This window comes from Nomascus leucogenys, chromosome 18 (assembly GCF_006542625.1).
Source record: "Nomascus leucogenys isolate Asia chromosome 18, Asia_NLE_v1, whole genome shotgun sequence".
In the NCBI taxonomy this organism is placed as follows: domain Eukaryota; kingdom Metazoa; phylum Chordata; class Mammalia; order Primates; family Hylobatidae; genus Nomascus; species Nomascus leucogenys.
The window spans coordinates 74,947,589-74,963,631 of NC_044398.1; the positions used below are offsets into that span (position 1 = coordinate 74,947,589).

Below are 16,043 nucleotides of genomic sequence, written 5' to 3' on the forward strand. Positions count from 1 at the left end.
CTCGCATGCCTGTGCACACACACGCACATAGCTGGAGAGCTCGTATCAACTTTGGAACACTGTCTCAATCTCATTCCATTTTTTTTTTTTTTTTGTCCTCTGAAGCAACTGCACTGAAGTTGGTCTCTATCATTCCCAAACAACCTATTGTGATATGTATTCTTAAAAAAATAAACTCGGCCGGGCGCGGTGGCTCACGCTTGTAATCCCAGCACTTTGGGAGGCCGAGGCGGGCGGATCACGAGGTCAGGAGATCGAGACCGCGGTGAAACCTCGTCTCTACTAAAAAATACAAAAAAATTAGCCGGGCGTGGTGGCGGGCGCCTGTAGTCCCAGCTACTCGGAGAGGCTGAGGCAGGAGAATGGCGTGAACCCGGGAGGCGGAGCTTGCAGTGAGCCGAGATTGCGCCACTGCACTCCAGCCTGGGCGACAGAGCGAGACTCTGTCTCAAGAAAAAGAATAAATAAATAAACTCAATTATACCTATACCTGCAATTTTTTCCTGCCACCCAATATTTTGTGATTTATCTATGTTAACATAACAGGTGTAATTTGCTCATTTTATCTAATCGATAATGTTCTACTGTATGAAAATTATATTTATTTACTGTACTATTGATAGAAACATAGGTTGCTTCTAGTAGTTTGCAATTATAAACAGTGTTGAAATGGGCAGTTGTACATGTCTCTTTGCGCACATGTACTAGGTTTTCTTTAGGGTAGCAGCTTTCAAGTTTTCTTAACAACTGAGAACAGTAAAAAATAATGCAAACAAGTGCACTCATACACACATTCATGGATAAATACACCCTAACACACAAAAACTGAAACAAAAGTTAATTGAAAGATTTCTATATTCAATGTTTGAAACAACCAAGGCTAATGGTGACCAAATAATTCATTTCACAATCCACTAATGATTCACTACAAATCTATGCTAGGGGTTGTTTCTAGTTGTCTCTTATTTTGTGGGTGAAGTCCTTTGGGAGTCCTAGGTTTATACCAGAGACTCTCTAAATAGAGTTCCAATTTGGTGTAGGCAGGGCCCTGGGCCTTGCTTTTATCCCCCACATCCTGCCAGCCCATGAAAAATAGAAGTTCAAGAGCCTAGGGTTCATCAAATACCCTCAAGGCTTAATTCCTGGAACTCTCCTTTCCTTTGGTTGTTGGCCTTTGAATATTCTTTAATTCTTTATTTTCTTCCTAGTATATTAATGTATCTAAAATATGTATTGCACATTTTATACAAGTTTCTTAGTTGTTTCTTAGTCTAGTCTGCCATATTATTGGAACAAGTTTTCCTCACTGTGACTTCCTAACAAATGAATCATTCAGAAGCACTCTTTTTAGCTTCCAAACATATGGAGTTTTCAGGCTTTGTGTTTACTGTCAATCTCTAAATTTACTACACTGTTATCAGAGAATGGAATCTGTATGATATTAGTTCTTTGGTATTTGATGAGACTTCTCTTGTGGCCTAGGATGTAGTAAATTTAGGAAAGATTTGTTATGTATTTCAAAAACACAGTCACATACTGCATAATGGTGCTTAGGTCAATGATGGACCACATAGACAACATAGGTCCCATAAGATAATAACACTGTTCCTTCTCAGTGTTTAGATATGTTTAGACACACAAATGCTTACCACTGTGTTACAACTGCCTACACTATTCAGTACAGTAACACGCTATACAGGTTCATAGCCTAGCAACAATAGGCTATACCATGTAGCCTAGGTGTGTAGTAGACTATACATCCAAGTTTGTGAAAGTACACTCTATAATTTCCACACAAAGATGAAATTGCCTAATGACACACTTCTCAGAATGTATCCCTGTTGTTAAACAACACAACCATATATTGCTATTTGTTGAAAAGGGTTCTATATGTTTGCCTGTTCAACTCTTCTCCATCTTAATTTTTTTGTCTAATAACTTCTGATAGAAGTACTTGAAATTATACAAGTATTGATTTGTCAATAATGGCTATTATAAATAATGTTGAAATGAGCAGCTGTACATGTCTCTGTGGGCATGCACCAGGTTTTCTCTAGGGTAGATTTGTCAATTTCTCCTTGTAATACAGATTTTGCTATATATTTTGAGACATTAGTAAATGCTTTGAAGATCATTACTTTATCTTTTTAGTTTATTGTTCTTGAGTTTCCACTTATCACCAGTAGTGCTTTTGCCTCAAGAGTCTGAAATTGTAATGGTTCTGTTATAGTAGGTAGCTAGTCAGGCATGAGTGGAGCAGGAGAGGGCTCCCCCACTCACAAAGGAACATCAGGCAACCATCAAGTGATGGTCCAGCAGCTGTCACACTGTCTCTCTAAAATGATAATTGGTCACAGCCAGTGCCAGGGAGAAGCAGTTTCTGAACAGATAAAAATACCTGAAATTGATAATCAGCAGCTTCCAATAAGATCTCAGGAACTGGGCAAGTGGACTCGAGCATGTGCATTAAGAGGCAAAAATGAAAGAGTATGACCTTCTGGGGGCATTCTACCAGAAAAGGGAAGAAAAAGCCTCAGGTGAACATGTGTACAACTCCAGTAAACACACTGTGCATGCTCACCTCCCAAGCGCAGGTAGGGAAGAATGAAGGGAAAGGGGTGCAAGACGCTGGAAGTATGCCAGCGTGTAAAATGCTAGGTTCAATGTTAATTGGGGCACTTAACCTCAAGGTGCCTGTCTGGGCCTCTTCCAAGTATATTTTCCTTTCTTTCGTTCCTGCTTTAAAGCTTTTTAATAAACGTCTACTCCTGCTCTGAAACTTGCCTCAGTCTCTTCTTCTGTCTCATGACCCTCAGTAGAATTCTTTCTTCTGAGGTGGCAAGAATAGAGGTTGCTGCAGAACTGTATGGATTCGCCACCGGTAACTAGGATACCCACCACAGCTAACAGTTCCACTAGTGCTCTTTTGATTATTATTCGTTGGGTAATATGAAATTGCCATTTTTGTAGGTAAAACAGTGGAATATCAGCAATGTTCAAAGATGTGTTTTTTCCTTGTCCCTTTATTTTGAAAATTTCTGTGTAGTTTTTAGTTTTATGTGTAGTTTTATTAATCACAACACGTAGTTGGACTTAATTTTTTAAATTTGATTTGATATCAGCACAATTTTTAACATTAATTTCTTAGCATGGGAAAAATAGTTCCTGCCTCACTGGAAGCAGTGTAAATTCACTCCTCATACTTACATATACTTACAAGGTATAAGCTAAGGTTGCCAATTCTTGATTATTTGTTTTCTTCTAATTATCTTATGGGAACTCAAACACACTATACGCATTCTTGCTTCTTTCAGTGAGTGAAATTTTTTCTAATCCCTGCTTTATAGCCTTTTTAAGGAGTCTGACTTTATGTGAGGGGCTCCATCCTTGCCATACTGCCATCCCTAGGGCTTGAAAGTGTCACTCCACAGCTCTTAAACGCCTACCCAGTAGGCCTGTGGATCCACTGTTTCCAGCTAAGATTCCCTGCTCTGACTTTGAGCTCGTTTTCTTGTCTAGCACCTGGGGATTTCCCTTTCATTCTTCTGAGTTGGGTTTTTTGTTGTTGTTGTGGTTGCTGTTGACGTAACACTTTTTTCTTCCTGCATTGTTACATGTTTGGAGCAGAATGGAAGCCTTTCTAGGTCGGTTTGGCTTGCCTCTTTGATCAGAACTCCTGATGATACAGGCTGGGCATGGTGGCTCACGCCTGTAATCCCAGCACTTAGGGAGGCTGAGGCAGGTGGATCACTTGAGTCCAGGAGTTCAAGACCAGCTTGGCCAACATGGCGAAATCCTGTCTCTACTAAAAATACAAAAATTAACTGGGCATGGTGGTGCATGCCTGTAATTCCAGCTACTCAGGAGGCTAAGGCACAAGAATCGCTTGAACCTGGGAGGTGGAGGTTGCAGTGAGCTGGGATTGTGCCACTGCACTCCAGCCTGGGCAGCAGAGTAAAACTGCCTCAAAACAAAAACAAAAACAAAAAAAACTCCTGATGATCAATCTTTACTGTACTTAAGCTAGCTTTGTACCCAAATACCCCTCATCCTCTCATTGAAATGAATATTTAAAATAAATAAAATGCTTAAATAATGACCACACTGGTAGCAGTCTCTGCCCCACATCCATTTTAGCTTTGCTTCAAGCAAAGTGACCCTGAGGTGATAAGACAAATTAATTGCGAAACTACAAATAAAGTTTCTTACTGATTTTCTTTTTCTACTGGGGAATAAGTTAGTGAAGCCTAGGTAATAACTGTGTTGCAAATTATAGTTCTTATGGCTAGCAATCTAAATGTTCTTGTAGCAAACAACATAGAAGAAAAAAAAAGGTGGAGGACTCACCCTTCTTGATTTTAAAACTTATCATAAATCTATAGCAATCAAAGCAGTTGGTACTGGCATAAGAATAGACACACAGACCAATGGAATAGAATTGAAAGTCCAGAAATAAACCCACACATACATAGCGAACTGAGTTTCAGCAAAATGAAAGTCTATCCAGTGTGGAAAGAATTGTCTTTTCAACAGATGGTACAGAGACAAATTTTCCACATGGGAAAGAACGTAGTTGGACCCCTCACCTCAGATCATATGTAAAAATTAACTAGAAATGGGTCAAATAAAATAAAATACAAAACCATAAAGCTCTCAGAAGAAAGCATAGGAGTAAATGTTCATTACCTTGGATTTGGCAATGGATTCTTAGATCTAACACCAAAAGCACAAGCAACAAAAGAAAAAAATCGATAAAATGGTCATCAGAATTAAAAACTTTTGTGCAAAATTATCAGGAAAGTGAAAAGTGACAGAGTGGGAGAATATATTTGCAAAGCATCTATCTGGTAGAGCTTAATATCCAGAATACATAAAGAACAACTATAACTCAACAAAAACACAACCCAGTTAAAAAATGAGCAAAGGGCTTGAATAGACATTTGTCTATAGAAGAAATACAAATGGTCAACAAGCACATGAAAAGATACTTAACATCATTAGTCATTAAAGAAATGCAAATCAAAACCACAATGAGATACCACTTCATACCTACGAGGATGATCTGAATTGTTTCTACTCACAACGCTTCTGACATCAAATGTGTGGGTTTTTTCCACACCAACAGCCAGTTCTCCAACTTTCTGGACACTAACTGGGTTTCCAACAATTCAATTCAATTCTGTTACTATCCACGGTTAGCACAAGTTAAGGGCTCAGACCCACAAGACTATTCCCATTTCCGATGCCTACAGGGAGTCTAGGCCACCCATACTTCTGACCAGCCAGCTTTATAAGGTCAGGAGGTTCCCACAACCTCATCCTCAAATTCGAAAATTTGCTAGAAAGGCTCACAGAACTCAGCAAAACAGTTTACTTACTATTAGCTGTTTATTATATAGCACAGAACTCAGAATAGCCAAATGCAGGGATGCATAGGGCAAAGAAGGGGCATAGAGCTTCCATGGGCTCTCTGTGTGCCACAATCGTGGCACTTCTGTGTGTTCACAAACCCAGCAGCTCTCTGTACCCTGTAGTTTAGGGGTTTTTATGAAGGCTCCATTAGATAGGCATGATTGATTCAATCACTGACCACTGGTGATTAAATTCAATCTCTAGCTCCTCATCCTTCTCCCCTTTCTAGAGGTCTGGAAGTGGGGCTGAAAGCTCCAACTTTCTAATCACATGGATTGTTCCTCTGGCAACTGGCCCCCATCCTGAAATTATCTAGGAGCCTCCCAAGAATTGCCTTATTAGTATAAACTCAGGCATGGTTGAAAGGGGCATGCTATGAATAATAAAAGATGCTCCTATCACCCCTATCACTCAGGAAATTCCAAGAGTTTTAGAAGCTCTGTGTCAAGAACCAGGGACAATGACCAAATACACATTTCTTATAATCATAAATGGCCATTTTTTAAAAAGGAAAATAATGAGTGTTGGCAAAAAGGTAGAGAAATTAGAGCCCTTGTATATTTCTAGTGGGAATGTAAAATGGTATAGCTGTTACGAAAACCAGTTTGGCAGTTTTTCGGCCGGGCGCGGTGGCTCATGCCTGTAATCCCAGCACTTTGGGAGGTAGAGGTGGGTGGATCACGAGGTCAGGAGATTGAGACCATCCTGGCTAACACGGTGAAACCCCGTCTCTACTGAAAATACAAAAAAGTAGCCGGGCACGGTGGCACACGCCTGTAGTCCCAGCTACTTGGGAGGCTGAGGCAAGAGAATCGCTTAAATCCGAGAGGCAGAGGTTGCAGTGAGCCGAGATGGCACCACTGCACTCCAGCCTGGGCGACAGAGCGAGACTCTATCTCAAACAAAAAAGAAAACCAGTTTGGCAGTTTTTCAAAAAAAAAAAAACATAGTAATTCTGCTCCTATGTACATAGCCCAAAGAATTGAAAACAGGGACTCAAAACAGATACTCGTACATCAACATTCATTGCAGCACTTGTCATAATAGCCAAAATGTGGAAACAACCAAGTGTCTATCCACGGTGGAATGGATAAACAAAATGTGGTATATACATATAGAGAAATAATCCAGCCATTAAAAGAATGATGTTATAATACATGCTACAACATGGATGAACTATGAAAACATTATGCTAAGGGAAATAAGTCAGACACAAAAGGACAAATATGTATGATTCTACCTATATGAAATATCTAGAATAGGCAAATTCACAGAGATAGACAGGTTAGTAAGGGCTGGGGAAAGGAGGGAGTGGAGAGTTACTGGTTAATGGTTACAGATTTGGGGCAATGAAAAAGTTTTGCAATAAATAGTAACGATGGCTTTACAACATTTTGAATGTATTTACTGCCACTGAATTGTATATTTAAAAAATGGTTATAGTGGCAAATTTTGTGTTATGTATATTTTAACACAATTTTTAAAAAAAGCAAATGAAAAGGAGCATGGCATAGTATTAAATCTTACAGATAACCAGAGTTCATATCTCAGTTTTCCCACTGACTAACACGGTAACCCTGGGCCTCAGTTTTTTGATTTGGAACAATAACAAAAATAACAACAAGTATTGAGGATTTACTGAAGCCAGTCATTGATCCAAACACTTGCATGAACTCATTTAATCTACACAACTCTATGGGATTAGGTACTATAATGATCTCACTTTACAGACAGGAAACTGAAACACAGTGATCAAGCAATTTGCCTAATGTCACATAGCTAGTAAGTGCCAGCAGAGGTTTGTACCTAAGTAATCTGGTGCCAGAACCACTTGTCTTGAATGTTCATAAAACTGGAGATCATGAAACCTACTTCACAGAGTTATTTTAAGAATAAAATAATATCTTTCATGCAGTTAGTACAGAGACTAGCACCAAATAGGTATTTAATACACAGTACCAGGTTATGACCATTTATTTTACTAATACAAGGACAAATATATTCTTCCCTTTCCTCCCTCCAGGAGTAGCTATGCCAAGTAATAATAATAATAATAAAAACCCTCCAGTTTCATGTTTCATTTTGACTGTGCAGATAAAAATCTGTCAAGGTATACACACAAAAAAAAACCCTCTTGTTTTATAAATAGGGTACCCAAATGTCTACTTCTGGAAATACAGAATATATAGACTATGCTAACAGCTACTAACTTAACCAGGCTTTAGCTCTATCTAAAATCCTCAGATTTGAGAACACACAAGCTATTTTATAAGCTTTTAAATTCCTAAACCCAGTTCGTTCCACCAAGCTTCCACATCCCTAACATTTTGGTTCCTCCCCTAAAAATGCTGGCCTCTTCTGTAGTCATATATTCTTTCTTGAAGTCTTTTTTTTTTTCTTTGAGAGAGGTTCTGGCTCTTGTCGCCCAGGCAGGAGTGCAGTGGCACAATCTTAGCTCACTACAACCTCTGCATCCTGGGCTCAAGCCAACCTCCCACCTTAGCCTCCCAAGTAGCTGAAACTACAGGTGCACGCCACGATGATTGGCTAGTTTTTTTGTTTTTTGTAGAGATGAGGTTTCGCCATGTTGCCCAGGCTGGTTTCAAACTCCTGGGCTCAAGCAATCTGCCTGTCTCAGCCTCCCAAAGTGCTAGGATTACAGGCATGAGCCACTGCACCTGGCCAGCTTCCTTGGAAGTCTTATCCTCATATTTATCTGTTTTATTTCCCCACTGACCTAGCTGATCATTGCCCCTTTCCTAGTCTTTTTTGATAGATTCTTAAACATGTAACTGTCCTATGTGCTCACATAGCGTTGCCACCACACTTAAGGGATATTTGGCTCTTCCTTGAGGGCATTTCTCTATAGTTAATTATCCTTTACCTCAGTATTATTAGTATTCCCCAGGCTTCTCAATATTGTTTCCAAGTAGTAATCCTTAACTGTCCACTCAGCTCCCTGCTGTAGGTTAATAGCCCCATTCATTGAAATTTTTTGAATGTGGCTCATACTCTAACTCCCCAAGCCCTGCCACGAGCTTGAATGGACAGCCTAGGTTGTTGGATAGCTTTTCTGGGTTCCCTGACATTCTAGATTCCATGGGCCACACTATGGTCCTTGTTATCATCTGTAACTGTTTTATCTCTGAAATTTTAAACTCCAATATTAAACTCTAACTATGTCTTTCATCCTTCTAGCTTTTTCATTCATTTACACTCATGCATAGATCTGTTTTTGATTATCATTATGATCTTCATTCCCTTAATATCTTCATTTTCTCCCAGTCTCAAATCTCTTATTACTGACAATATGAACAACCTTTTACAAGTCTGACTCTTTTATATACCCTTGTTCATCCTCATTGCAGACAAACCAATCTGACTCAAAGTTACTATTACTCTGGGTTGTTAGCCACCACTCCCCCACCACCCCACAGAGTAGTCAGGCAATGCTTGAGTGTAACAACCCCACGTTCATGCATATTTGCATTTTTTATTTGTCCTTAGTCAACTTCTTCTCCTACTTCCCTCAATGACTTTCCCAAACTGGTACCTGTCTCAAAACATTCATCACTCACTGTCCCGTCCTACTCAAACTCCCTACCAAAGGAGACAATCCTGTCTTCTAATTTACAAACAAAATTGAGATTACCAGGCTGGATCTCCTACTTTCTATCACCACCTGAAAACATCTATATCTATTCTCATCTAGTTTCTTCCAAACTTCAGAGGTATCCTTGTCATACCTCTTAGAGGAACTTGCTTAATCTTTCCTTATCTCTAGCATTTGCAATATATCCTCTAATGTTTCCCTCAGTCTATACCAACATTTTATACCTTAAAAAAGAAAAAAGAAAAAACCCTCTCCATTTATCCCAGTTTCTTCCAGAAATTACCCAACGTTTCCTACCTCTCTCATGAAAATTTCTTGAAAATGGAGACTACATTGGCTTTCTCTATTTCATCCCCCACCACTCAGGCCTGAATCTACAGTTTGTTTCATGACCTGCAACTGTACTTAAACTGATCTTGCTGAGGGAAGCAAAGCATCCTACCTGCCAAACCCAAAGAACATTTTTCAGTTCATTTCTTATAACTTATCTGCTGCACCTGACAATTTCCCCACATCCTTTGGTTAATGTGATGCTACATGCTCTTGTTTCTTCTGCCATATTTTCCTGGTCACTTTTCCCTCGGTTTATGCCTATAATATTTTACTCCACCATCTGATATTTTACTCTGTGAGGAGTCTGTTGTTATTCTAAAATATGTTTAATTAAATATCATATAGGTCAACAAAATATAAATGTGGAGAAAAAAAGCTTGATTGTTTCTAGGAAAGAAAAGCTGTACTTTTAGAAAGATGTAAATAAGTTGCTTTTAAAAAGCAGTTGACAAATTTGGCAATGGCAATAAGACTATAAAAGGAAAAAAAGAATCTAAAATAATGGGACAAGGGACCTGCTTCTCAAAGGGAATGCCACTGGCATTTGGTGCCAGAATGTTCTTCACTGTCCAGGACTGTCCTACCATTGTAGGACATTTATAATCTTTGGGCTGTACATAGTAAGCGTCATAGTGCTGCACCCTCCATCCTGTTGCTGACAATAAAAAACACCTCTACAGATTTCTAGGGAGGCAGTACACCTGTGGTTGAGAATTAATGAAAAATTTCTTCACAAGTGTCTTAACTTCTTGCCTACCTTTGAAGAAGCAAACTATAAAAAATAGAAAATGCATTTCAGATGTGGTTTACACACACAAGACTGAACACCAATAAACAGACGTATAAACAGGCAATAAAAAAGTGACAAATTTATATTCATGTAAAATGTTAAAGGTATTTACATATTTGTTTTTATTTCCTGCTGCTATGATCAACCACTGGGTCTACTATACTAATCTATTAATCATACTTTCTGAGAACTATCATGATTATTTGAGACATTTATCCCATAAATAATCCCAAGGCCATGTCCTTGCTGTTTTTAAATATTCCAAAGTTGTCAACTTAAAAAATTCTAATAAAAACTCAACTCTTTTTTCTGTGAATTAATTAATTAATTTATTTATTTATTTATTTTATTTTTTTTTTTTTTAGACGGAGTCTCGTTCCATCGCCCAGGCTGGAGTGCAGTGGCGCAATCTCGGCTCACTGCAAGCTCCACCTCCCGGGTTCAGGCCATTCTCCTGTCTCAGCCTCCCGAGTAGCTGGGACTACAGGTGCCCGCCACCACACCTAGCTAATTTTTTGTATTTTTAGTAGAGACGGGGTTTCACTGGGTTAGCCAGGATGGTCTCGATCTCCTGACCTCATAATCCACCTGCCTTGGCCTCCCAAAGTGCTGGGATTACAGGCATGAGCCACCATGCCTGGCCTGTGAATTTCTTTTAAGTTAATTTTGCTAAGGAAATTCTGGCACAGAAAGAGAGACCCATGTTATTTAATAATATATTCAAACTTAACTTGAAACTTTAAAAAACAATATATTCACTATTGAAATATACTGAGAAATAAGATCTTTTTCTATCAAGTATTGAAATTCTTTAAATTGTACAATCTGAACAACTATTTTTGCAACAAAAGAGAGAGAATATTCTTTTGTAAACAACTGAAAAATACCCATATTTTTGGGCATTAAAAATATTTCAAATTGTCTTCTTGACCTTTCTCTTACCTTTATACAAGCAATACAAAAATTCTGGTCCGCAAATAAAAGATAAGCTAATTTGTAAATGCATTTTCTATTAGAAAGACTTGTAAATTGAGAAGACCTTCATCTTTAATAGCTGTGGAGACGTAAATTTAACACAGAAGGGAAATATTACTAAATTTTTCCACAGGAGACAAATCAGAAATTGTTTAATAACTAAATCACTAAAATCAAAGATCTAAATAATAAAGTAAAAATAACTAAATATGGAAATATTGACAAAACTATTTGCTGACTTGGCTTCTCCTAAAGAATTCTAATTACCGCAGATACTTCCATTGTTGTCTTAAATAAAACAACAATGAGGAGACTACATCAACAAATATTCTATTTCCAGAAAATGAATTTAATTGCTTTCCTCAAAGTGTTAGGTTAAAAGAAGTCCAAGTGTAGAGACTGATATTAGTAGACAGACTGGGAAATCCATTCCAGATTTTGAAGTAAATGAAGCATTTGTAGGTTCTTAATTCTTGAATAAAGAAATAAGGCAGGTAAGTCAGCAATGATTAAAAGAAAGTAAACAAAGCTTAAGTTAGCAATGGTTGAAAGAAAGTAAACAAAGCAGAAATATAAACAAATTTAAAAATAGAAAAGATTTCATTGCACTCATTTCTTGCATGCAAGTACATTCTTCAGTTTTCATTTATGTGAGTGATATATATAGATATATATGCAATTTTGCTACTTGAGCAAGCTTCCCTTGAGCCAGTTTTAGCTTTGCTTGGAAGTATGTGACTTGTTCTCTCAGCATTCTTTTAATGTGCCCTTCTGATGGAGATTTATGCCGAGTACTCTCTTATCACATGTTCTTCCGTGAACATCTTTTTGTCAAATCATCTTAGTTGGTAAAACATAATAACTCTTCAATGAATTGGAGTGTATTAACAATCCAGGCTAATTCACATGGTCTGCAAACAACTTAGAAAATAGCAAATGTTGTTGCTATAGCTGTTACTAAAGCTTTAGGCATTACTATATTTAACTAAAGAGTATTTATTTACAGTATAAAATTACAAATTTATATTTATAATTACGCATGCTTAAGTTTACCTTTTCATTCAATTAATCATAATGGAGACTAATAATTGTTTAAATCAAGTTTTCGCCCATGAGCAGAAACTCTGAGACCAATTAAATCTTTAAAGTAAATGTAGTAAACACAGTCTTCATAAATAGTTTGCATTGCCTTCACTTTTTCTCCTAGTACGTGGAAAGGGAGAAAAGAATAAGTACGTATATAGTTTTTAAAAAATATACTTTCTCCAAACTCCTTAATCTACTACTAACCACCTGTATCTTCATGCTACTTTTGGTAGTCATCAGATACATAGCTACCTGTTACTGGGTCTAAAGCAGGGAAGAAAAGTGAATATTTAGTGCTAACAGAGAAATTTCTGTAACTAGATGTTAGCTTACGGCTAAAGGACTATGCACCTGGGCCCCTGAAATCAGGATGCTACGTTACATTGCCCAAAGAGGCCATGATTCCAGTATGAATAATGCAAAACATGTCATCTTTTAGAATACTTACGGTAGCCACATTTTTTACAGCCTGCTCTGACACTGTCCTTGTTGCAACCTGAAATACAATTGGATAGAATTTTAGGAAGTAAATAAATATGCAAAAACTTAAAAACTTTATTGTATGAAAAAAGCTAAGAAAAACCATTTGTTGTAGAATTTCTTTCTTTTTTTTTTTTTGTTGAGACAAGGTCTCATTCTGTCACCAAGGCTAGAGTACACTGACATGATCACAGCTCACTACAGCCTCCAGCTCCCGGCTCAGGCGATCCTCCTACCTTAGCCTCCCAAGCAGCTGAGACTACAGGCATGTGCCACCACACCTGGCTAACTTTTAAATTTTTTTGTAGAGATGAGGTTGTGCTTTGTTGCCCAGGCGATCTCAAACTTCTGGCCTCAAGGGGTGCTGGGATTGTAGGTAAGAGCCACCACACCCAGTAGAATTTATTTCTTTAAGAAACAGCAACCACAAAAAATCATCTCTGACCCAGCTTAATGACCTACTCAATTATATGACTCTTATAAATCAACAGAAAGGCCAATTTACTCAAATTATTTGACAAATACATCGATAACATTTTTTTCTAATTCAATATAATAAAATAAGACAAAAACACATGGCCAACAAACATAAAAAAAAGCTCCACATCACTAATCATCAGAGAAATGCAAATCAAAACCACAGTGAGATAACAACTCACACCAGTCAGAATAGCTATTATTAAAAAGTCAAAAAACAACAGATATTGGTGAGGCTGTAGAGAAAAGGTAATGCTTATAGACTGTTGGTAGGAATGTAAATTAGTTCAGCCACTGTGGAAAGCAGTTTGGAGATTTCTTAAAGAACTTAAAACAGCACTATCATTCGACCCAGCAATTCCATTACTGGGTATATATCCAAAAAAAAAAAAATCATTTCACCAAAAAGAAACATGCACTCACATCTTCATTGCAGCATTATTTACAACAGCAAAGACATGGAATCAACTGAGGTGCCCATCAATGGTGGATTAAAGAAAATGCAGTATATATACACTATGGAATATTATGCAGCCATAAAAAAGAACAAAATTACATCCTTTGCAGCAACACGGATGCAGGTGGAGGCCATTATCCTAAGTGAATTAACACAGGAACAGAAAACCAAATACCACATGTTCTCATTTATAAGTGGGAGCTGAAACATTGGGTACTCATGGACATAAAGATGACAATAACAGATACTGGGGACCATTGGGAGGGGAGGGAGGACAAGGGTTGAAAAACTGTTGGGTACTATGCTCGGTACCTTGGTGATGGGATTTGTACCCCAAACCTCACCATTATGCAATATATCCAGGTAACAAACCTGCACATGTATCCACTGTATCTAAAATAAAAGTTGAAAAATAAAAGAAAGTAAAAAAAACAAAAAACAAAACCTAGTAAACAGTTAAGAGTTTAAACATTCCAAGAATTCTACAACATTGAGGAAGAAATTTCAGGGTACTCTGGCCTGTCCCTCAAATGTAAAATAATTTATATACATATATACACATACACACATTAAGGTAAACAAATATTTTCCCGTTTTCCATTAGAAGGAAAAAATATCTAATTTCCTATAGGAATTGGTGAAATTCCAGAACATTTACTGTAATTGCTAGGTATTATAAGAAATATCTAAATTCAACACTCAAATTTTGACAAGAGCAAACAAACAAGTCATATATCCACCCAGTTCTGATAAATATTTACAAATACAGTAATCCTGTATAATTAGTAGCACATGCAGGCAATGCTGAAGATATAAATACCAGAGACAAATTAAAACTGATTTCTTTTTATTGTGATAAAATATAAATAACATACAATTTACCATCTTAACCATTTTAAAGTATACAATTTAGGTGTATTAAGTACATTCACAATATTGTACAACCATCATCACTATTCATTTCAAAAACTCTTTCATCATCCCAAACACTAACTGTATTCATTAAACAACTGACTATTCCCTCTTCCCTCTAGCTCCTAGTAATCTCTATTCTACTTTCTGTCTCTATGAGTTTGTCTATTCTAGGTACTTCATATATAGGGAAATCATACAATATTTGTCTTTTGGGCCTGGATTATTTTACTTAGCAGAATGTTTTCAAAGTTCATCCATATTATAGCATGTATTAGAATTTTATTCCCTTTTATGGCTGAATAATATTCCATTGTATGCATATATAGTTAAAACTAATTTTATCCTCCAATAGTGGCTTCAATCAACCAATGAAAGCCCCAGTATAGTATTAGTCCATTTTCTTTTTTTTTTCCTTTTTCTTTTTTTTTTAAGACAGAGTCTCACTCTGTCACCCATGCTGGAGTGCAGTGGTGTACATCTCAGCTCACTGCAAGCTCCGCCTCCCAGGTTCACGCCATTCTCCTGGCTCAGCCTCCCGAGTAGCTGGGACTACAGGCACCCACCACCACGCCTGGCTAATTTTTTGTATTTTTAGTAGAGATGGGGTTTCACCATGTTAGCCAGGATGGTCTCGATCTCCTGACCTCATGATCCGCCTGCCTTAGCTTCCCAAAGTGCTGGGATTACAGGTATTATTCCATTTTCTTGGTAAAGGGCATATAATTCCCAAACCCTTGAAATGGAGATATAATCCTAACTAAATAATATATTTAAATACATACAGCCCAAACGAAACAGTGCTAATTTAAAAACAAATATAATTTTAAAACTATTTCTTTGGTGTTATGAACTTAAAACATTATTTTCCCCTGAAATTTTAATATTATTTTAAAGTATACACTATTGAGGTGGGGCATCATGGCTTATGCCTGTAATCCCAGAAGTTTGAGAAGATTCCTTGAGGCCAGGAATTTGGGGCCAGCCTGGGCAACATAGTGAGACCACATCTCTACAAATTCTTTGTTTTAATTAGCTGGTCGTGGCATGTGCTTTTAGTCTTAGCTACCTGGCAGGCTGAGGTAGGAGGATCACTCGAGCTCAGGAATTCACGGTTACAGTGAGCTATGACTGCGCCACTGCACTCCAGCCTAGGTGACAGAGGGGGACCCTGTCTCTAATTATTCTAGTAAAAGTACAGTCTGTTCTACTACAATACTTGTTTTAAAAATGCAAGTATTGTTCTAATGTAATTGATATACTAGGGAAAAATTTGAGCATAATGTGATTTTCATCCACATAAATCACTAAGTAAATGCAGAACATTGCATCCAGCTGATCTGAACCACACAGGAGTATATAAAATACACAAGCACATATATCTCAAAACATTTCTAGCAACCTCAGTTCACCGCAAATGTTGTGAACATCCATCAACATCTGGTGTTACAACTTTTTATGGATTTCTTATTGCCCTCTTACTGTCACTTCATAACTCATAAACTGCA

At 37.5% G+C, this 16,043-nt stretch overlaps 1 protein-coding gene across 1 annotated transcript in view; it reads right to left on the reverse strand.

Moving 5' to 3' along the window:
• The window catches only part of SREK1IP1 (SREK1 interacting protein 1), a 47,088-nt gene that overhangs the window by 20,138 nt on the left and 10,907 nt on the right, over positions 1-16,043 (reverse strand). The window contains exon 2 of the mRNA XM_030797780.1: positions 12,658-12,705. Within this exon, the coding sequence (XP_030653640.1) occupies positions 12,658-12,705 (48 nt within the window). The remainder of the gene's footprint in view (positions 1-12,657; positions 12,706-16,043) is intronic.